This window comes from Madurella fahalii (assembly GCF_045866475.1).
Source record: "Madurella fahalii IFM 68171 DNA, scaffold_2, whole genome shotgun sequence".
In the NCBI taxonomy this organism is placed as follows: domain Eukaryota; kingdom Fungi; phylum Ascomycota; class Sordariomycetes; order Sordariales; genus Madurella; species Madurella fahalii.
Window position 1 is genome coordinate 8,396,905 of NW_027263972.1, and position 21,280 is coordinate 8,418,184.

The following is a 21,280-nucleotide window of genomic DNA, read 5'->3' on the forward strand; positions in this document are numbered from 1 at the left end:
ACCGATCAGCGGCGCAGAGGAATTTCTAGAATGCGTCCCCGTGTCAACAAATTTCGGGAGGGGGACGCGAGGCGCGCACCCGTTCATGGCCAGGGACACTGCCGCTCGCTGCACGAGCACGACCCAGGGTCCGTCCAGAGGGCGGGAACGGCCGCCTATTGGGCCGCCTGGGGCTTCGTCACCGCTGCAAATTAGGTACCGTGTGAGCTTCCCTTCACGTGTCAACAGCACCGGCAACGCGCTGAAATATTCACCTAAAGACTCTTGCAATTACCAGCAGTTCATGCAGTGCTACCTAGACGTCCTTTTCCTCCTTCTGTTTGTACGTTACAACTGGGCCATGTAAACCACCTGCGATCTTCAGGGGCTTCAATCTGCGGTTCCCAGGGGTGCGCCTAAGCATCATGCATAGATGGAATCTTTCGGCACTATCTGTCTCCTCGTCGCACCAGCACCCGCTATAACTACCAAACCATATGGCATTTATCTATCAGCGGTGCTAAGTACCTGAATCCAGCATCATCGATTCAGGACGACTCCGCCGTCGCGAGGCCCAGGTCCTTCTCAACCAGTTGGCGGCAGATAGGATGGTAGAAGTCGCGGTTCTTCTCGAACGTCTTGACCGCAAGATCGCGGTCCACCTTGTTCAGGCTGCGGAACAGCGGCCTGACGAACTTCATGCGCCCAACTTCAGCAAGAAGTTCAGCCACGCCGGGATAAGAGCTGGTGTCCTTGGCCTTCATCGCGATCTGGTAATACGCGGCCTTCAATTCGGCATTCTTAGAGGCTGACAGGCCGTACACCTGTCCAAGTTGTTGCTGTGGCCTGGTTAATTGGGGGATATACGCAGTGAATACTGGCCAAGGCCGGGTAGACATACCGACTGTGCCGCTGTCAGAGGCTCTTCAAAGTCTTGGACCTCATTCAAAAACACGAGAACCTGATTGCCGGTCCATGATGATGTGTCCGACGGGCTGGGCGAAAAATCTTTTCGCTTCCACTTCTCGGCCAGTTCGTAGCACGTATCGACAAGCGACGTGTCGAACTCTGGTTTCGGCGGCAGTCCTGTGTTGTAGAATCGGCCCTCCCAATCGATCGCCGAGATCTTGTCCTTCAGGTCGGCGTATTCAGGAGGGCTGAAGAACTCGAGGAACGTGTCCTTGAACTCGTACGAGTCCAGCGACTTGTTCGCCCACTTCCCAAAGTAGTGCGGAATGAACTTGTCAAAGTTCTCTCGTCCGACGAGGCGATCTAGATAATAAATGAAATGGAACCCTTTCTCGTAGGGCACGGTGCTGAATGCATCATCTGGATCGATGCCCTTGTGGCTGATGCATAACTTGGTGAACTCGTGGTTCTCACCAAACTCCTCGATCGCTTCCTCTGAGAGCGGTATTAGCAAAGGCCGAGTGGCAGGCTCGAACAGAGCCCTTACCGAGAGCTTTCCAACCCCTGATGGCAGAAAAGTCAAAGTGGGCATCACTCCCGTAAATCGAGGCTTGGATGCGCCGCTCCAGATACATAGTCCATCCTTCATTCAGCCAGCTATTCAGTGGTCAGCGCATGGGCAAGCGGTCTAGAGCATAGCCGAGAGGATGGACTTACAAGTGTTCCCAGCTGCAGCTCGTCACCAAGTTGCCGCTCCAGCTATGGGCGAGTTCATGAGCAATGACGTCAATGTTTTGACGGTCACCGCTGATGATTGTGGGTGTAGCGAAGGTGAAGATAGGGTTCTCCATGCCTGGGTCGTGTCAGTCTCAGCCAAAAGAAGGTTGATCCCAAACACTGACCGCCGTACGGGAAGCTTGGAGGCAGGATGAGGACATTATACTCTCCCCATCGGTAGGGGAAGACAATCCTCTCGGCGGCGTCCAGAAACTTGTCCATGTCATCCTTGAGCTCCCATTGCGATGCCTCCAGCTCCTTGGGTCCCGTGGCGACGCAGGAGCGCTTGCCAATTGGGGCCGTGACGATATCGCCGGAAGCCAGGGCAAAGAGGTATGAGGGGATTGGGATTTTTTGCTGGAACCTGTAGACTTTCTCCCCGTCTGCGTCTTCGGTTGCGCCCGGCACTGGGACGCCGCTGGCAACTACCACATGGGGGCTCGTAATGATGAAGTCGTATGTGCTCTTGACGTCGGGCGTGTCCTGGCAGGGGAAGATGGAGCGCGCGTGGATTGCCTGGCACTGGCTGAACATAAAGGGGGCCTTCTTGTTGCTAGTCTGGGCGGGAGTGAGCCACTGGAGTGCCGTACACTTCTCCGTAGTGGTCAGCTCAATTTCCAGTTTAACCACTTCCCCCTTACTGGCGCCATCGGGTACAGACACATGAACCGGAGACCCGTTAGGGCCAGTCCGTGCCTTGATCTCCCATTGCGACGGAGCCGAGTTGAGCTTCACACAGGACACAGATAGGTAGCTGGAATCGAGAACGATTTCCTTGCTGGCCTTGTCCGTCTGTGACTCGAGCTCGAGGATCACCGAGCCGCGCAGACACTTGTCCGTGAAGTCAACCTTGAGGTTGGCTGTGGTGTGCTTGGTCCGCCATTCGGTGTAGTTGGACAGGGTGTTAGGATCTCGGACGGGCGCCATTCTAGACACTGTCATGTCAAAGCCAAACCAGCGACGTTGCGAATGTGCTGCAGCAGTGTTCGCGATGGAATGGGCTGTTCCCCGAGCGAGCCTGGCTCTCCCAAACCGAGAAAAACCCCACATTGGAAAACCCCACTTCGGCGCAGTAAGTTGACGCCTATCAATGTGCTCTTCCCTCCCTCACGCTTTCCTACTTCGTCGGGTCACGTCTAATGCGTTTTACCTGATAGGCTGTCAGACGACGCTGGTTTGTGCATGTGATTCATCACATGACTGCTCCCAGCAGTTAAGCCGGCACTTGCCGATATTCTTGGGACTCAGTTTGTCTTTCCCGCCAACCTGCGCCTTTCTCATACAGGTTGCTGTTGTTTTCAGTCTGAAACTTTTGCGTCCCATCGCTCGTTTTTCTGTCCCGTGTTTCTTTCTTTGGTTCTCGGCGGTGGTGTTTTCCCGCGTTCGTCAGCTCAGGATTGATTTCCTGCTCTGTCGTGGTGTCCGGTCCCGCGACGCGAAACATGTTTCAAGCTCCCCACAGCCCCGGGATCTTGGCCTGTGTTTGGCTGATCAACGCGACAGGAATGGGTGGATCACGGGAAGTCGCTGGAACAATCTGAAACTTTCCGCACGTGCAGGCTGATCGCTCATCGTTGACCTAGGGATGTCCTTGGCGTCGAGGTGGAAAAAATGGTGTCGGCCGCCTGCGCCTCTGCTGGACAGCATCAAGACATCCCGCCATCCACCTCATTTTCACAGAAGATCGGGGGATGCAACGATGGCGTGCAAGCCACTGGGGTTCCAAATGGAGCCGCCTCTTTGCTGCTTGCTCCCCTTATCACCACTTCCTCATGGAGTCGTGGCGTATTTCTTCATTGGACGAGCAGGCTGAGGGCAACCCATGTTTGATCAAGTTCCCGACATGATCCTGATCCTTCACCCCAGACGCCACCACCCAGCGCACGGCAAACTGTGCTCATCCTCCGGCAGTTTCTCAACAACGGGTCGAACATCGCCGACACGCAGGCAAGGGGCGTTCAACATAAGACGGGCGAACAGGCATCAAGCATGGAGAGATGCCCAGGCATAGGTTGCGGTACATCTCGTTGGAGGATCGTCGGTTGGGTAGTTCAACTGCCGGATCAGTTTTTGAGGGAACAGTTTGCTACTGCCACGGCGTTCCCGTAGCATCTGAGACCTAGACCGTCTCCCGAGACTTTGGGTAAGACAGACTGGTACAGACCAGAAGCGCAGATGCTGATTCTGGGCTACCACACGGCATACCTCCGTACAATCCCACATCCAAGCCAGCCGGCTGGTCTATGGGTCACCAGCGTGTGAAACATCCCTGCATCAAAGGCTGCCTGCTTCGCCTGGTCTTCGTCTTTTCCCTCTTCTACTCACGACCAGCCTTTCTCAAGCCCCGTGTCGAACAGAGGAGCACTCATGGCCTCCCCTGTGCTCGGCATGGTCTTCTTCAACGCATTGCATTAATACAACTAAAGAGATGAGAGCATTGACGATGCCTGGGTATCTTTAACGGCTGAGATGAGGTGCGACCGGCGATGTCGCCCATGATACCCCTTTTCATTAAGACTTTGCTCCGATCACGAGTCTGTTCGCCCGAGAACCCCGCCCAAGCTAAGAAGTGTTAGGGCTCTCTGCTGCAGCACTGCGAAGCGACTGCCGCATTCTAACAGGAACTATCACGACCCCGCTCTGGAAGCAAATTGTAGGGGCCGGGTTTACAGGGTTCCGACTTGAACGACCTTCTGACAGTTATATGCCTCCCATGCTATTATAAGATCATAGCTCGGGTAATATTCCGAGCCCAGGCGTGCATCCTGTCCGCAATTTCGGACGTTTCTCTCTCGAAATAGCGTAATTAGTAATGCTTGATGAAACAACCAACATCATCGAATGCTGGAAGTAGAACGAGATGACGGATGGTGATAGCGATGTGCGCAACAGAATGGAAATGCGCCTACAACAAAAGTATCCTAGCAGCTCCAGTTATCTGTTTCCATTAACAGCGAATGCTGGCAATAATTCCTCCCCCCAGTCGTAATATATCAGGGTTTTTGGGTGACGGCTAACACAGAAACAGATGCGCTCGTCATGTCAGTCAGCACTTACGAACCATAGCTGTGCCATTCCGCGGTTCCTGAGCCACAGCCGCCTGAGGCAAAAGCGCGCGGAACTGTGCCGCGCTGGAGCACAGTTTGCCCAGCAAGGCCTCGGCGACGACCTTTTGTTGTGGTGCCGGCAGCCGAGAGTTAAAAAGCAGTTCGATTCTGCTCAACTTGAATCCTCGTCAAACCGCTGTTCTTGGAACAGACGGTGATCGCAATGTCTTGTATCCCCAGACAGCTCAAGATGCTTAAGCTGGTACAGCGACTAGAAGGAAGGATAGGAAACCCTTCCCTGTTCCTGGCAGCTCCGAGACCTCGTTGCGGCCTTGGCGGCTCCCACCTTCCCAGTGGCCGCCCTGTCTCAGGAACCTTGCCCGCTGCGAGGCTCACGCATCGAAGCGAGTCCGGCGTGCAGGACATGCGGCGCAGGAGGCCATGGATCGGACCGGCGCCATGCATCGTGCAAGCGGGAGCACGCCCGAGAAGGGCCGGTGGCTCGTTGAAGGGGCCATCGCGCACAGTTAGCACTGTTCGGTAAGTGCTTACACTTAGACAAGAGCCCGCTCGGACGTTATCATAGGGGCTATTTATGTCAGAAGGCTTTACTCCTCCTGTGTGCGACGCTACACCTCACTCCATTTCAGTCATCCGGGCACGCTCATCGTGAATCCGGCGCTGCACGTTCGGACGGTGAACGGACGGGGGAGGCAAGAAAACGTGGTGCCCTGGTAGACGATGCCAGACGAAATCCTGTCACCCGGCGTCTGTGCCACAGCCTCTCGGGAAAAGATCGTTGAGTCGACGGAACACGAGCTGGGCGCTTTTGTGCCTCACTGTTCTTCTGCGTCAAGGCGGACTCAGCTGCCTCGTCGGAACTTTTCTCTGCTCATTGATTCACCAAGCCCCACTGAATGAGATCTGAGACAGTCCCAAGCCTGCGATTTGGGTGGGTGGTGTTCTCTAGACTTGGGAGACTTGGGGAAACGAACCCGCAAACCTGGTCCTTGTCTGTTTCCCCTCTCTCAGAGGAGGATGACCAACGGCATGGGTCACAGGGGTTACAGGGGCTGTCATCACCCAATTGGGACTCGCCGTCCCCGCTGGGCCAAAGGGAGGGTCTGTGTGTGCGCTACAGTGGACCACGCCGATGGAAGCGTAAATGGAAGGGTTCCATGAGACATCAGCCAGAGGACCAGTCGTTTGACGCTGATCTGGCCGTCTTGAGGGCGAGATTTGAATGATTGACGACCGGCCATGGAATCGGGCCCATGGGGCATTCGGAAAATTAAGGTTCCCAGACCCGGCCTGATGGACTGAATCAGGTCTTCCCCCAGACTGAGACATCCCTTGCGCCCCGTCATCGCTGCGCCGCTCGGCCGGGCCGTTGCGTGATTGAATTCGTCCGTTGATGGCCGTGATTGTACTTCACAAGAGCCAAGAAAAACGAACAATCCATTGAAGAAAAAACAAGGCCAGCAACCATCTTGCCTGTAACGAAAGCCGGGACGCATACGCGTATGCGGGGCCCGACAAGAGTAGTCTTTTGTGATGGCTGTCATACCCGAGGTGGTCTCCTGCAAGCCCTCTGCTTTCGTCACTATCACCGTTACTGCCGCCGTCACCAAAACCCTGAACGACTTCGCCCTAACACAACCCCCACGACCTTAACCCTGGCCGATGTCGGGGGTTGACGAGAGCGGTGAGAAGACCTGAGGCCGTAACAAGAGGCAGTGTGATGTGATGAGGTTATAGAGAGAAATTGTCGAAATTAAAAAACCTGGGCCTGACCCTAGACAGCGCCCCATAGTTTATCTATAGCAGAGGCTTTTATAGCAGGTTTTTATTTCCTTTCCTTTCCTTTTCTACCCCCTTCTGGCACAGAATTCTGGCCATCCTTGAGAGCAAGGGTTAGCAGCGGTCTTCCTTCCCCCACCCGTCGCTACAACTGTTCAACGTCAACATCGTACGATGCTCGGGTCTGGGCGGGGTTTGGTGTTGAATGGGCATTTTCCCACTGCACTCTAGGGGCCGCTCGGCTCCCCCTCATCATGGGCGGTGGGGGGGCGGCGGCGGAGATTCATCACCTGCAATTGCAGCTTTTACGAGCCACATGAGCCTGCAACCCTTCTCATGTACTCCATCATGTGCACCGCTTTCGTGCACGACATACTACTGTAGATGCTTTTCAGCCGTGCAGAGACGGGAACGCACGGGTCAGGACTGGGAGCTAAAGTGCTTGCATAACATCGTCTTGCTCTTCTCGAGTCCTGGGGAAATATAACGTTATGCAGGAACGGCAGAGCGAGAAACACGCCCTTCCCGCGCGTCCGAGCGCCGAGAGGTCAATCTCGTGCCGCGGTGATCCCTTTTGCACGTACCTGGATTTCTCGCACCTGCGGGAGCACGTTTATGTGTACAGGTACTGCGGGAGGCGGGAGATCATGAAGTTGCTAGGAATTGTGTTTCGGGGGGCAATTGGCGAATCAGAAAGCCGAGTTTTCAGGTGTTGAAACGGTGTTTCTAGCCTGGCCGTTTCGTTTCGCGAGGCTTATTATGCCACCCTTATCGGCCGCAAGAGGTCCAATGCGTTTCTTTCCAACTCAGGGGCCTTGTTGTTTCTTTGGCAATTACGTTCTGCTCCGGCCCGGAACAGTACGTATGTTCCAAGAGAGATGAGCATTCGTATAAGCACTCGAGAGCCTTGTCGTTTCCGAGGTTGCAGGAGACCGGTTTGAGGGACCCAACCGCCAACAGCAGGTTCAGTAGTTGAAGCCCTTGCAAACGGCGCCGTCACGAGCAACCGATCTGGACTTTTCCAGGTAATAGGCGGGGGGAGGTGGTTGGTGAGTGGGGAGTATGTGCGCTCCGACTCTAGGGTTGGGAGCCGTTGAGCAGCCCCTGCCCTATAACAGGTGACATAAGATGTAACCCTCGAGGGATCTCGGAGAGATCGCGGCTTCCAGGGAGATCCACAACCAACTTTTCTTGTGTCAGGGGGTAGCTCCCCCAGTCTCGGTGAGCCTTCGCTTAACCAAGTGGATTTTCACTTTGATCAACGAAAGCCCTCCGGTAGCCGATACGCGACACGAGCTGCTGGTAATAACGGTTTCTGTCTAGGTGTGATAAGGGTGGATATACACGGTGATGATTCCTGGCGCGAGAAAATTGGACAATGTGGGAAGGACGCTTGGAAGTCGAGCTCCATCCCGCCGGCCTACATAGCTGCAAGTGATCAATTGACTTGCATGCTTTATGTCGGATAGGACGGATGGCTGCAATGCAGCATGCGACCAGTAGTTCATCCAAGTCTGGAGGTGTGTGGTTGGTGGAATTCAGGCACGGGCCTTACTGCATTCTGCAGACCATAAGATGGCGATCGAAGGGCCCCAAGATGTTGGCTAAACCCGAGAGACTACTTGGCTTGAGAAAGCAATGTTTCTCTCTGTATCAGTTGCCGCGCGCCGAGCGGCAGTTGCGAGTATCAAGTGGGATGGGACGGTAGTGTGCCCGGGCTTCCCGTACCAGAAGTTGACAACCGCCTCTGACCTTGAAGGAACAGCCTGAACAGGGTTTGAGACGTGCATCAACCCGATGGTGTAAGTGATGAGAGTGACACGGTCCCTTTTCCCAGTTCCAAGACGAGAACGTGCTGCGTGAGGCTGAACGGGTGTGCTCACTGCTCACTGCTCACCGCTAGAAGGTCTAGTGCTGTTGGCGTGGTAGAGGTTTCCATAAAAGGCTTCAATTGCAGGGCGGCGGTGGTAGATGTAACCTCATTGTGCACGAAAAGGGTTTTATCGCAGCGAGAGCTGGCCGTGAAAACCGGGTGCAGGCCGTCGATCACGCTGCAGCATCCGAATCGGTCGCTCACCGAGTGTCTTGTCGCCCACCTCTGGCTGCGTCTCCCCGAGCGCCGGTTCGATCAAACTGCGTGCTGCAGGCAGTCATTTCGGACTTTTTGAGCTTAAAAGATCAGATGAACAGGCCAAGAGTCCGCACAGCATCCGAGTCCTGGCCTTGCATGCAGCGCGTGCCGTAATTGAGGGGCTTGTCGTCGCTCAATTCTGAATCAGGACTAAGCTTGCAAGGGGTTGCGGTCGATTTGGGACCTCGCTTAGACCAGAGACTGCTCCGTGGAGAGGCACTGGCCTTTCTTGGGCTCTGCATTGGATTTTTGAGGGGGAGTCTTGCATGGTGATATCGATGAGAACCAGCAGCTTCTGACGCTCGCCTGCGCGAGGTGTGTACACTATTTCGCAGTACCCAGGTAATGACATCAGCATAGATTTGTCTGCGAGATTGCGCACTGACCCTCCTGCTTGGAGAAAGTGCAGCACTAGGTAGGGGTCGTGGGTTGTCGCGGAGACTGTTTGGAGAAAGCAGGCCGAACAGAGTTGTTCCGACCATCTCGTTCTGGCCGCCAGCTCCGTGGCCTGGGCTTTCGCCGTTTGAAGCCAAGACTCTAACCAGGAGGCTGGCCATGGCTGAGTGGGGCATGTTGAGGAAGAGTTCCGCGCTCGAACGGACTTACTACTTGCAAGAAAATACCATGACGGTCCTGACAGCTTCAAGCTAGTTTAGTGTATGTGCGGAACTGTCACACGGCTGCCACATGGACATAAGCGTGTCAAGACCTTAAGTAGGTTAGCGTCATGATCATCCAGTTGTGTAAGGGAATCGGAAATTTTTCGGATGTCTAGTGTAGGTGCAAGCCTCCAGCAGCTGTCACTTTCCTTTCGCATGCGCCACTCCCGAGCCACTGCAGATCGCAAACGGTCCGCCCATTCTGTCTATTCCGATTCTTGCTCTGGTCGACTTTGCGTGCACCGATGGTAGCCTACCTACCTTAGCATGCACCTCCCGGTTCAGTTTACATGTTTCCTGAAAATTCTAATGGTCTCGAGTAAGTCTCTCGGCAGACCAGCTGATATTGACGACATTTTCTCTTCTGTTTTGCCACCTACATCATGCCCTGTAGTCACCTGAAGCAGCCCCAAGCCAGCCGGGTGGATCTGTTGTCCATGCACATTGGCGGGATTACACTGCTTACTTAGCTCCTTGCAATGGCGGGCGATTGGGCCACAACTCTCGCGTGCACATCAAAATGACGACGGTCGAGCCCTTGCAGTTGAATGCCGCCTGGGACGACAAGGAGTGCATGTGGGAAGGCCCTTGATGCCTCTGCTAGTCTATTCCGTCCTCTAAAACAGCGCCCTCCGATGTGCCCTCCCACTCCTCCAAGCCGCCGCGGGCCAATGGGCTTCTTGGACACAATACGGCGAAATCCATCATCGTGTCCGTGCGGACCGTTAATCATCGGCCGAATCTACCTCAAGTCGTCTGCGAGGAATATCGCATTGACCAGCGCGATGTCACTCGGCCAGACTGCTTGGGGGGAGCTGGCCTTGGAATACATGCACTACCCCTCACCTGCGGGGTAAACAAGACGTACCCTCAAGGCCGACTTTGGAAGGCCTTCGAGATGTTAGAAAGAAAGGAAAAAGAAAAATTACTCTAGCGCAGAGCGGAGGATCATCGGCGGGGGGGCCTTGAGATTGTATCCCGTATACTGTTGCTGCTACGGATCCCGACCACAACGGTATCCGACACTGTTGGAATACATGGATCGTCACCGGAGGGCCGAGGACGGGGCAGACCGTCCATCCGGCTCTCGAGCCTCTTGGTGGATGCGGGGCTGGGAGGTTTGCCGCAGGGCTCTGCAAACCGCAACCAGCACCGCAACCTCCCTGTTGCGATCTGCGATGATCCGGAGCGTAGAGGTCCCTGAAAGACCCCAAAAGCTATCAAGCATGAACGCGGAGCAGGACTGATGCCGTCGAGTCCTGGTAAAGCATCAGCACTCTCTGGACCCGCTGCACAACTCTTACGCCGCACCCTCATCCCGGCACTTTTGCCAGCAACGGGACCCGAGATGGCTCTTTGCCGGCTTCCTGTTTGAACCAGTTCCTGCTGCATATCATCCCGCCTCTGCGGAGCTCAAGAGGTTTTGCGTCGACGCTGATGCCGTCCTGGCCGTCTGCAGCATCTCAACCGCACGCAGATGCACCCCAGCTGTACCAGCGTCTCCTTCATTTAGCCAGCGTCCACCCATTGGCCTGCTGGTGGGGGTCGGTTGAAGCGTCGTTCATAGCGACGCCCAATATGGACAGGCGTGGATGCGGCGGCATCCCATGCCGTGTGGACGGTGATCCCCTCCCCCTCCCCCCTGTTAGCTTGATCGGTACGTATTGTCTGAGCAGGGGGGTGGACAGGGCCCTGGCTTGGCTCAAAGGGGTCTTAGCGGTTTCACCGTCTCTCCCCTCTTGCAGCTGTTTTTTACTCTTCGGTCCTGTCACACCATGTAGCCTCACAGCGACCATTCCCCTCTCGGCTCGTTCTCCAGGGCCCCGAGTTCTCCACAAACGCCCCCCTCCCCAGACGACGCTGCGCCTCCAAGTACCCTCCCACCCGCTTACGCTGGGGCAGCGACCTCGCAGAATATTGAGGCCCTTGTCTCAGACCCCTTCTCCTGGGCACCCTCGTGCCTATACTACCGCAAGGTGCCTTTGAAGAACCCCAGAATGGATCAGCGCAAACATGTCAGGCCAGGGGCATTGGGTCAGCTACCTCCGGACTCCCTGTTTACACGTTTGGCCAGGCACTGTGCCCGTCCATTGGAAAAGCCGTGGAGAACCATGTGTCCCTTTTTCACCTTCTTACTTCCCTGTCACACAGGCTCTGGTCTTGCCCCCCCCTTGTCGAACAGGCCCACGAGTATCTGAATCCACTTCGGCCCGGCCTGCATACCGCGGCCAGTCAGTTCGAAGGGACTCGGTCGGCCTGGACTCGAATTCCTATATATCCTCACCATATCCTCTGGCCTATCAGCCGGTCCATAGGCGCGGGAACCTTGGACCGTTTCCTGGCCCTTATCCGCAACACACCTCCCGGGGGCCAGTGTGACCATATACCTCTTACACAGACCCGACCCTGCGTCCACACCAATGGCTCACATTGCCAATTGCTTAATGGATTCAGATACGGACGACCTCCCGCTTAACCTTAATAATTATATAGCAAAGGCCGTCTCCCCACAGAATTCCAATGAGTCGGTATGCAACCACTTTAACACGTACCCCCCCCCCACAGCTAGTGTTCCGTTTCTTGCCGTTGGCCAAAGCTCACCTCTCCTTCCGCTGTAGCTAGGGAGAGCGTCCCCGTCCGGAGAGAAGCCCTTCGCCTGGAGGATGCAGCACCCGGAGAGGAAATACCAACTCTTTCCCAGAGACAGGCAAGCAGCGGCTGCCACGGGGAAAGCACTGGATCCCGAGCAGGCGTTTGCTTTGGCGATGGGGCAAAACGGCGAGAAAAGCGAGAAGGTGACCGCTGGGACGGGCTTGAGGATCCGAATCAAGGAGCACAATCTCATCCGCAGGCGGAAGATCAGCGTCCCGGAGCTGGGTCCTATGACAACGGTGCAAGAAGTCGCTATGGACTCTCGTATGTTGAGCCTCTCTCCGTTCTCGCTACCTGACCCTATCGCTGACAGTTGCTAGCTACAATCCCAGGACGGCCGCCTATTCACGAGCGGTCCATTAGTGCCCCCGGGAGCTCATGGAAGCCGCATAATCTTCTTGCTGACTACTTGGCGCCGGCAAGACCCCAAGTCTTAGATGAGAGATGCGAGTTTGCTGCCGTCTCCAAGACCAACGGAGAGGTACAGCGGCCCCAGAACGAAGCGAGACAACCTCTGTCTCCGAAAAGCCTGACACCGCTCGTGATTCCTGCAACCAACTCGGCCGTCCCCCGCCTCACACGACAAATGTCACTCAACCGACTCCGGGGTGGCGGCACGCCTGTCGAGGCGCCGGTTCGTTTGGCAAGGACTGATGACTCCCCTCGGGCAAGGACACCGTTCACGCCGCTTTCTTCGACTCTGTCAACGCCGAGATCCGCCGCAACCACGGCAGTGACAGCCTCAACGCTGCCGACCCCCGTGTCCGCCCCCATCGAGAACCGTGCGTCGCCGAAGCCGTGGGAGAGGCCAGCGAACTGTACCATCGTCAACACACCGAAAGAGGGTAACCCCGAGGCCTCAGTCACACCAAAGGCTGAGGTCGATGAGTCTACACCTAGTGTCCCTCTGGGGCATAGAAGGCACCAGTCGGAGTCTGGAAGCATCATGGAGCGGGGTCGGCCGAGGAAGCGATCCGACCTAGCCGGTGCTCCCTCTCTGCGGCGAGCGGACTCCAAGAGAAATAAGAGCTCGGAGCGGCGCGCCTTTGAGCAACTACCCAAGGGATGGAAAGCAAGCGATGCCGTGAACATGCTGAACCAGGCGGAGGTGTCTGCGCTGCAGAAACAGGCTCTCCAGCAAGCCGCTCGGTTTGAGGTCCTGAGAAAAGAGGACGTCGACAGCCTCTCGCTGGTATGCACTCTTGGCAACCCGCTTAACTCAAGCGCGTCGTAGGCTAACTTATCTCTAGGAACTTCGCCAGCTCGACGAGCGTACCGAATACCTTCGCCGCACGTACACCTCGCTCAGGGCGGGAAGACGCAATCTCCACACGCGCATTTGCCAATACCTCCGGTCTCCGCGCACAGCCAAGTTCAGCCCTGACTCGATGCTCAAGCAAGAGGAAGCCCTTGCAGAGCTGGATACCTCGATCGACGAGTGGGTCAACAAACTTGAGCAGGCCGAGAACCGTCGTACCCGGGTCCGGCAAAAACTCCTTGAGCATGTCGCTGCCGCTGCCACGCTAGCGGTGCCTGCCGGTGGCGTCGTCGGTGTCAGCGAGAGCTTGCAACTCGCCATGGGTGTCCGACCACTGAACGCTGCCAACATCTCAACGCCTCCCAGGAGTCCTACCAAGACGGCTTTTACGCACTCGTCTTCGTCTCCATCCCCGCAGCGGGTGGTCGCCCAGGTGCCATCCACCATCATCGAGCAGCCGTCCTGCGAGGAAGCAGCCTCTGTGAACGCCAAGAACACAGAGTCTCCTCCTTCACTACGTCGCGCTGAGACCATCCGCATATATGCCGACAACGACGTATATGCACTCCTGGCCGATGTGGAGAACGCGATCAGCAAAATGGGTGGCCGCGACTCGCCCATCAAAGAAGAACCTCTGCCAGAGGTCGAGCGCAAGAAGGTCAACCGCACGATAAGCCACGAAGTCTTGCGTAGCTCTCCTGTGAGGAAGCCAGTGCCCATCTCCAAACTCGAGGAGAAGACTTCGTCTTCGTCGCTGTCTTCTGTTTCGACTCCTCCGGCTACCGAGCCTGCAGCTGAGGAGGTATACCTCACTAGCGCTGTCTTCAAACCGGAATGGTGATCCAACTTTTTCTGTTCTGAAACATTTCATAAGAGAGATGTTCTCTCGCCTTCATTTCACATCATGTCATTACGATCATTGACGTTCATTTTCAACATCTTAATGATGCCACGGCCGACCGCATACCATCCTTTCTGCATTACTACTTATCATTTTAGCTATCCTTGATACCCTTTCTTGTCGCTCATTCTGCTATACTTGCAACATACTTTCTCCTACCCTTCAACATTTTCCTCTCTCCTTTCCATTCTCACCCCGTGGCGGCTGCAGCCCGGGAATTCATCTGCATTTGCATCACCTCGGCATATTTCTGCCTGGTTTTTTTTCTTTTTCTTTTTCTTTTTTTCCCTCTCCTTGCGTTTATCATCTCTTTTCCCTTCTAACCTGTAAATATGTACATTACTTTATCACTTTGGCATACCCACACATCCCATACCCGGTCCCGGCGTTGGTGGCGGTGGGCAAATTGCTTTGGTTTCTCGAAAGGGAAAAACAGAACTTCTCATGTCGTTCACGGCCGAATCAAACAATGATATCCCTGGTGCGCAGGACGGAAGGAAAAAGAGGGGAGGGAATGGAACGGAACGGAAAGGGAAGGAAGGAAGGAAGATGCCTACGTACCAGATAGCAGATACGCAGCCAAACAGGCACCAAGTGTCTTGACAACATCGGGCATTGTCTTGTTCTCGTTGGTCAACTACTTCTATGAGTACCGTGTGTGCACTTTTGACAACTCAGCTCCGGTGTCTCACACTAACATCGCAGAGAACAGTTGGTTGGTTCGTATGGTTGAAGGCTTCGAGTGAAGGATGCGTGTGGCTGCTGCTGAGACGTGGCGTGGGGATAGGGGAAATGGGTCAATGATTGTTAGAAGGACGAGGAACAAGCTTAAGCAGAGTGTAACGTCAAAATTCCAATACAATTGCTCTCTTTGCTTGCAGCTGCCTGGAGCCAAATGCGAGCAGTGGCCAACCTCAACCTACTGGCATCGACACTTGGGGGGAATTGGCTTGAGTCATTTGAGTGGAACGTGCTGCGGCGAGTCCGACGGCATTACCGCATCCAATACCGAGGCCCGAGCCGAGTGAGGGAGTTAAGGCTGACTGTGTTTTTGCCACGCTCTGTTGCGTGTAATACGGACGTGCGACGACGTCAGATGCTGTGCGACCCAATAGTCCCAGCCGGCCGGCTGTTGATACCTAGTTGGGTATCGTAGATAGGGCTGAGGAGGATCGGGCGTGCACACTATCTAAGGGGGATTGAGATTCCAATAGCAATCGCCGTGTTGTCTTGTACAGCATTGACTTCGGACTTCTTGCAGGGCCGCACTTCGCATGCGGGTTTTGCCTCGGCTGTCCGATCTGGCTACGATGATGCTGATGGTGCGGGCAGCTGTTTGTTGTTTCACGGCGGTTTGCTTTGTCCCCCCCCCCCCCCCCCCTTTTTTTTTTTTTTTTTTTTTTTTTGATTTAGATGCTGACACCTAGTACTTTGCATGGCTGATTCCGTGTTTGCCATGATCGTAGCCGAGAGAGATAATCACATGTGCATGTTCGAATTGAAGGCCAGGCTTCCTAGTGTCGATAGAGATAGTTCTACGGTGTTCCTAGTACTGCTCCTGTTTTCCCTTGCTCGGATGTACCTAGCGAGCCCCGACACTGGGGCGATCTTGGGTTGCATGTTGCATTGGATTGACCGACGCAGACACTGTTAGCTTCACTCCGGCGCCGCCTACATGGAAAAATCACGGGTCCTTCCTGGGCTCGGATGGCGATAACCCGACATGCTGTCACTTGACGGTGCCCTAGGTTGTACGGGTCATGTCGTGGCATGCCATGCTATCTCCTTTCAGCCTCCCTTCAGCCTCGGCAGGATAATTGAATCTCCACTAGCAGGTAGTAGTGATACTGACATACTCCGTGCTTTAGATTCAGGCTTGAATGTAGTGCCCCGACTCGCTGCACTATTCAGCATCGAGTCTATCAAGTGCCGGTTCTGCCCTCTTTCAAAACAGGGATGAACTCCACATCTTATCGACATACCACAGAACCTCATGCGGTTATAGAGGGCCGTCCATGGGTTTAATTGACGCTCTAACAAATAACAGGCCAGTACTGGCGGACATATGATGTTAGGAGGCGGTTTTAGAGAGCGAGTCTATGACGCCCAGCAGACGAGTGAAGTGCGAGGGTTTAAGCGCCAGGGGTACAAGTTTTGTAGTCAAAATATTATAACAACACTATTACGGTCTGATACATGCTACTTGCTATCGTAACTATTACCCATATACAGTGTACCGTTCCGTTCCACCGCTTTATCCCTCATAAGCATATACGTTTCCGATACAAGACGCCGTGTCAACCGCAAACCCGCTAGCGATCAAATAAACAAATAAAACAGAACCAAACGCCTCGGTCCCCTCAGATTAGATCGTAACACCCCCAACAAGCGGCAAATCCCTACTACTCCCTCCAACCTCAATCCTATACTCGCCCCTGACCAGCCGCCATTTTTGGGCCACAACATCCCAGACGCTCAAGTCCCTCCGCGTCAACCCGAACCTCACCGTTGCTGTCTCTGACACATTCAATAACGGCTTCTCAAACCCCCTCAGCTGTCGCATCGGCGCACCAGCTGCGGGGATACCTACATACAGTTGGGCGACCTCAGCGCCGTCAACGGCGCCCGTGTTCGTCACATTAGCCGAAACCTCGACCAGGACGTCCCACAGATCCGCCTGTCCGCCCTCAACGATCGCACCGGTGGGGTACTCATCAAAATTTTGCACCTCAGCCCTCTGCACCGAAAGGTTGCTGTACTCAAACGTTGTATAACTCAGCCCAAACCCGAAAGGGTACCTGGGCCTGATATTATGGGCGTCGAAATGCCTGTAGTCGACAAACACGCCTTCGGTGAAGTTGCTCTGTGGAAAGGAGGCAAACATGCCCTCTGGCAGATCCGGTCCCAGCACGGCATAGTCGGACTCGTTGTGGGCCACCGTGTAAGGGAGCTTTCCCGAGGGATTGGAGCGGCCATACAGGAGGGAAACGAGCGCGCGGCCCGAGGCCTCACCGGGCAGGTGCGCGAAGATGAGGCCTGTTACGTTCAGGTGGTCGACGAATTGGTCGACGAGGCGGATACCGGCATTATGGAAGATGACGATGGTGTTGTTGCATCGGTTGGCGACGTGCCGGATCAAGCCGTCAGTGTAGTCATCCCTGGCGCTGGGCCGGTCTGCACCCTCGGTAGCGTAGGCGTTGCCAAAGACAAGGCAGGCATCCGACATGGGGTCAACGGCTGGGGTGCCGCTGTCAAAGTCCCAGAAGAGTGCGGTTTCATCATCGTAGGCTTGTTGCACGAGTGCGTCAAAGGGGGCGATAACTGTTGCTTTTGAGGTGGCGCCGGACCCACCCCCTGAGTAGATGGTGCCGTTGAAAGCGATGGCCGTTTTGCCAGAGTCGCTTGACCACCCGAAGAACCCTGCGCCAAACTCGGTAAAGTTGAAGGAATCGGCGCCGAAGAGCCATGGTGAGAAGCCACCGCCAGGGTTGTTCGTGTTGGGGTTCTTGGCTGAGTAGCCGAATATGGAGAGCATCCGGGGGCGCTGTAGTGGCAGTGCATTGCGGGTGTTCTTGACAAGGACATGGCCTTCAACTGCGCCATCGAACAAGGTCGATCGGAAAGACGAATTTCTCGCGTCAACGATGCGGTGAGGTCTGGTGAGATCGGCGGCCATGCCGACTCCGGGGTCGGGAAAACCTTCGTCTTGGCCCATCTGGTACCACGAGGCAATGGCCCTATCGTTCGTTAGCTTAAGGAAGTGGGCAAAGATACGAGTCGGCGCTACCTTGTGATCATGTCATCTAAGCGGCTCTCGGGTACTGAGCCGTTCGTAACGGCATCGACAAGATGTGACCCCCAAAAAGCGTTACCGTTCGGCATGGTTACGTCCATGCCTGCCTGAGCTGTGGCAACTCCTGCGTGTTGAGCGCCCCAGTCGCTGACAACCCAGCCCTGGAATCCCAGTTCGGTCTTGAGAAGCCCGTTGAGCGCCTTGCTGTTCGCGCATCCGTACGAGTTGTTGAGTCGCTGGTACGAGCACATGATGTTGCCGCTTCCAGCGTGGACAGCATCTTGAAAAGGCCTAATCAATTGTCAGTTCACAATAAGTAAGGACCCGGGGGAGGAGGAGGAGGAGGGAAAGGGAGGGGTGATATTGCCCTGGGCTTTTACCATAGGTAGACCTCGTGCATCGTCCTGTCATCGATATTGGAGGACACCGACTCGACGTCACTTGAGGGGTTCCGGTTCGTCTCCTGTTCGTTGGCTATGTAGTGCTGCAATGGCACGTTAGCAAGTCTTTGGGGATCTCATGTGGTAGACGGCACCTTCGTGCTGGTAATCACCCCAACAGCTTGCACGGCCGAGACCGTCTCATACACCAAAGCCCCTGACAAATATGGGTCGCTCGAAAAGCCTGCTTTGCGTCAGCGAACCATGTCACCTTGGGCTCCCGGCAAAGGCACTTTACCTTCCCAATTCCTCCCGCTCAGTACGACGCGGCCAGCAGGACCAACAACAGGACCCAAAAGCACATTCACTCCCTTTGTCCTGAACTCGCCGCCCATGCCCGTCCCCCGCTGACGAGCAAGCGCCTTGTTCCAGCTCGCACCCACATGGATGCCGCTTGGCCAGGTACTGACAAAATCAGTGCCGCGGAGCCCGTTGCCAGCATCGGCCAGACACATGCCGGGGAAGCCGAGGCGGGGGATAGCCGGGAGGAAGCCGGGGCAGCTGGTACCAGAACTGACACCGCCCGTCAAGCTTACCTAGCTTTCGGAGTCAGAACTGATATTGCTGGGCGGGAAAGGGCTGCAGAGGAAGCGTAGTCAAGGGTACAGTACCTTCTCATCCAGCGTCATCCGCCCAACCATCTCCCTCGCCCTAGCAAACGCCTCCGCCCATGCACCCACACCCGTCATGTTTGCTGCCTCGTTCGGTTCCGAATCAGCCCAGCATGCCCGCAGAAATAGGTTAAAACACTAGCTACTCACGCGAAGGATACACTGGCGGCGATTGCCCGTAGAAGTAGGTATCGTCTATGGTAGCCGCTACATGGGTGTTCGCACCCCCTCCACCACCACCACCCCTGGGGAGGGCAGCCAGACCCGCCAGACCGCCCCCGATGATGACAAGTATCGCAGCCACCAGGACTGCAACGCCGCGCTTGGTCTTGAGGAAGGGGCGCTGCGTGCTCCGTGATTGTCAACTGGTCCCGGCAGCTGGGTCTGGGGCGAGGAGGGAGGAGCTGTCAACGGCGGGTTTCTCTGAGGCATGTGCTGCCATTGTGGCTGTGGTTGTGGCGGCTGCGGTGGTAGTTGGTGAGCGAGTAGTGGAGTCGGCCATGTTATGAACTGCCCTGGGCAAGATGCGTTCGTCAAGTCCTGGTTGCTGCTTGCCCGATGAACGATTCTGGTTCGTATTTGCTTTGTATACGTTATTGAGTAGGGTTGATTTCAGATCCCCAACCTGGCTTGTGCAACCTCGAAATCAAGATGCCAACGACACGGCTAAACACATGAGAACATGTTGGTTTGGTTGAGCGGACGCGATCGTCCGTTGTCAGCCGCAACGGGCCGTTGCCGCGGGGAGACGAGCTGGGCGCGAACGAGTTGCTTCAACCAGCACCCCGCACCCCTGTCGATTTGGGTCAACAACCACCACATCTCCGCTAACCTGATTGGGGGCGTCTCTTGCATGCCGTGCCATGTGCATGCCGTTTCAAATTCCAAAGTCCATTCCCCAACGGGCGACGCAACTCCGGAGTCGATTCCGGAGCGAGCGTGCAGAATTTACCTAGTGGAAGAGTAAGAACTTTTGTGCTCCATCAAAGAGGAAGATCCCTCTCCCCACCTCCCATACACAATGACACCACATCGGGCTCGTTCCACGTGGTCGCCATATGGCAGAAGCTCCAGATCCGGGGAAAAAAAAAATTTAGTATCCCCGTTCCTATCAATCATGCAATTGCCGGGTGCAGTACCTTTTTAGCGTAATCCGGACCCCTCAACGGTTCATTACAACCCAATTTCGCGAATGACTTTTTCTGGAAAGGACCAGGGTGGATCATGTTAACCCCGATGGACCCATCCCAACCAGAAAACGACAGACCAAAAACAACAGTGCCGATCAGACGGAAAGGACTGCCCGAGCCGGGCAAACTCCTTCTTGTGCCAGCAAAAGGAAAGGGCCGATCGGTAATTCCGTTAGTCAGATTCACGCTACCGTACATTGCTGCCGCGGCCGGGATGGTGCTGGCGAGAACCACCCGGTGCTTACTACTGCGTAATTTGGCCACCGCGACGAAACATCGCGACACGGAGCGCACCTAGAAACCAAACCAAAAGACAACAAACCCGGCATTGTGGTTCCCCGCAACGCGAACGGCCAAGAAGACTTAGACCTAGCGAGTCCACACAAAATCTCCGACGAAACAGATGCCGTGGGTTACCGCAGCAAGGCAAGGAAGAACAAGTGGATCGTATGATCCACGGTGATGGGGTTGACGAAGCGGACAGGGTAAAATAATAAAACATTCAGATGCTCATTTGCCCGATTTCTCTAACCAGTCGGAGTAAAATAAATACAACACGCCAGTAGATCCCATCCGGTATAGTATTCAGCGCGCTTCCACCCTGGCGTGATTCATCTTCCTTTCCCATACACGCCAGGTATCATCCTGTTGGTGATGGCAACACCAGCAAGCAAATCAGCCACGTCAGGAAGGGAAAGGCGACCACCTCCCCTTTCCTCCTGGCTTAGCCTTTTTCTCCTCCACAGCTTGGACGATGTTAAACGTCCTCCTTCCTTTCCCCTCCCTTCCCTGCCCTGTGCATCTCTTTCTCTCCACACCTCCTAGCCACGGCAGCCTCAAAGAAAAAGAAAAAAGAAAAAAGAAAAAAAGGCAAAAGAGCCGAGCAAGCTAACCAAAACCCCCGCGTACCTCTCATTCGGTTAGTTCAACAGCTCGGGTGACCCATATATCCGATCAAGGAGAGACGCGTTCGAAGGGTACGTGGTTCCGCGCGGCGGGGTTGGGAAATGCTCGTCGATCGGTCGTTGAACGTTATCCATCCAGTAGGTTTAAGATATAAACAATAGAACAAATATGCCCCCTCGCTAGTAATGTACAAAAGAAAACCAAAGATCCAAGAATTGGTCGAACGG

General features: G+C 55.2%; 3 protein-coding genes across 3 annotated transcripts; 1 reads left to right on the plus strand and 2 right to left on the minus strand.

The window, feature by feature from the left end:
* Window positions 1-527: 527 nt before the first annotated feature.
* Window positions 528-2,592, minus strand: LAP2_2 (Leucyl aminopeptidase yscIV; the record flags this gene model as incomplete). Its single annotated transcript, XM_071060675.1, has 5 exons — window positions 528-818; window positions 881-1,383; window positions 1,436-1,545; window positions 1,606-1,741; window positions 1,791-2,592. The coding sequence occupies 5 exons, from the start codon at window positions 2,590-2,592 to the stop codon at window positions 528-530; spliced, it is 1,842 nt and encodes a 613-aa protein (XP_070916776.1).
* A 9,130-nt stretch (window positions 2,593-11,722) lies between these two features.
* On the plus strand, window positions 11,723-14,053 carry MFIFM68171_05256 (uncharacterized protein; the record flags this gene model as incomplete). The annotated part of the gene is made up of 4 exons (XM_071060676.1): window positions 11,723-11,830; window positions 11,921-12,218; window positions 12,275-13,146; window positions 13,205-14,053. 4 exons carry the CDS (start codon window positions 11,723-11,725, stop codon window positions 14,051-14,053), a joined length of 2,127 nt encoding a protein of 708 aa, XP_070916777.1.
* Window positions 14,054-16,478: 2,425 nt separating this feature from the next.
* On the minus strand, window positions 16,479-19,399 carry MFIFM68171_05257 (uncharacterized protein; the record flags this gene model as incomplete). The annotated part of the gene is made up of 8 exons (XM_071060677.1): window positions 16,479-17,850; window positions 17,901-18,197; window positions 18,287-18,390; window positions 18,442-18,530; window positions 18,585-18,882; window positions 18,958-19,040; window positions 19,108-19,266; window positions 19,324-19,399. The coding sequence occupies 8 exons, from the start codon at window positions 19,397-19,399 to the stop codon at window positions 16,479-16,481; spliced, it is 2,478 nt and encodes an 825-aa protein (XP_070916778.1).
* Window positions 19,400-21,280: the final 1,881 nt, after the last annotated feature.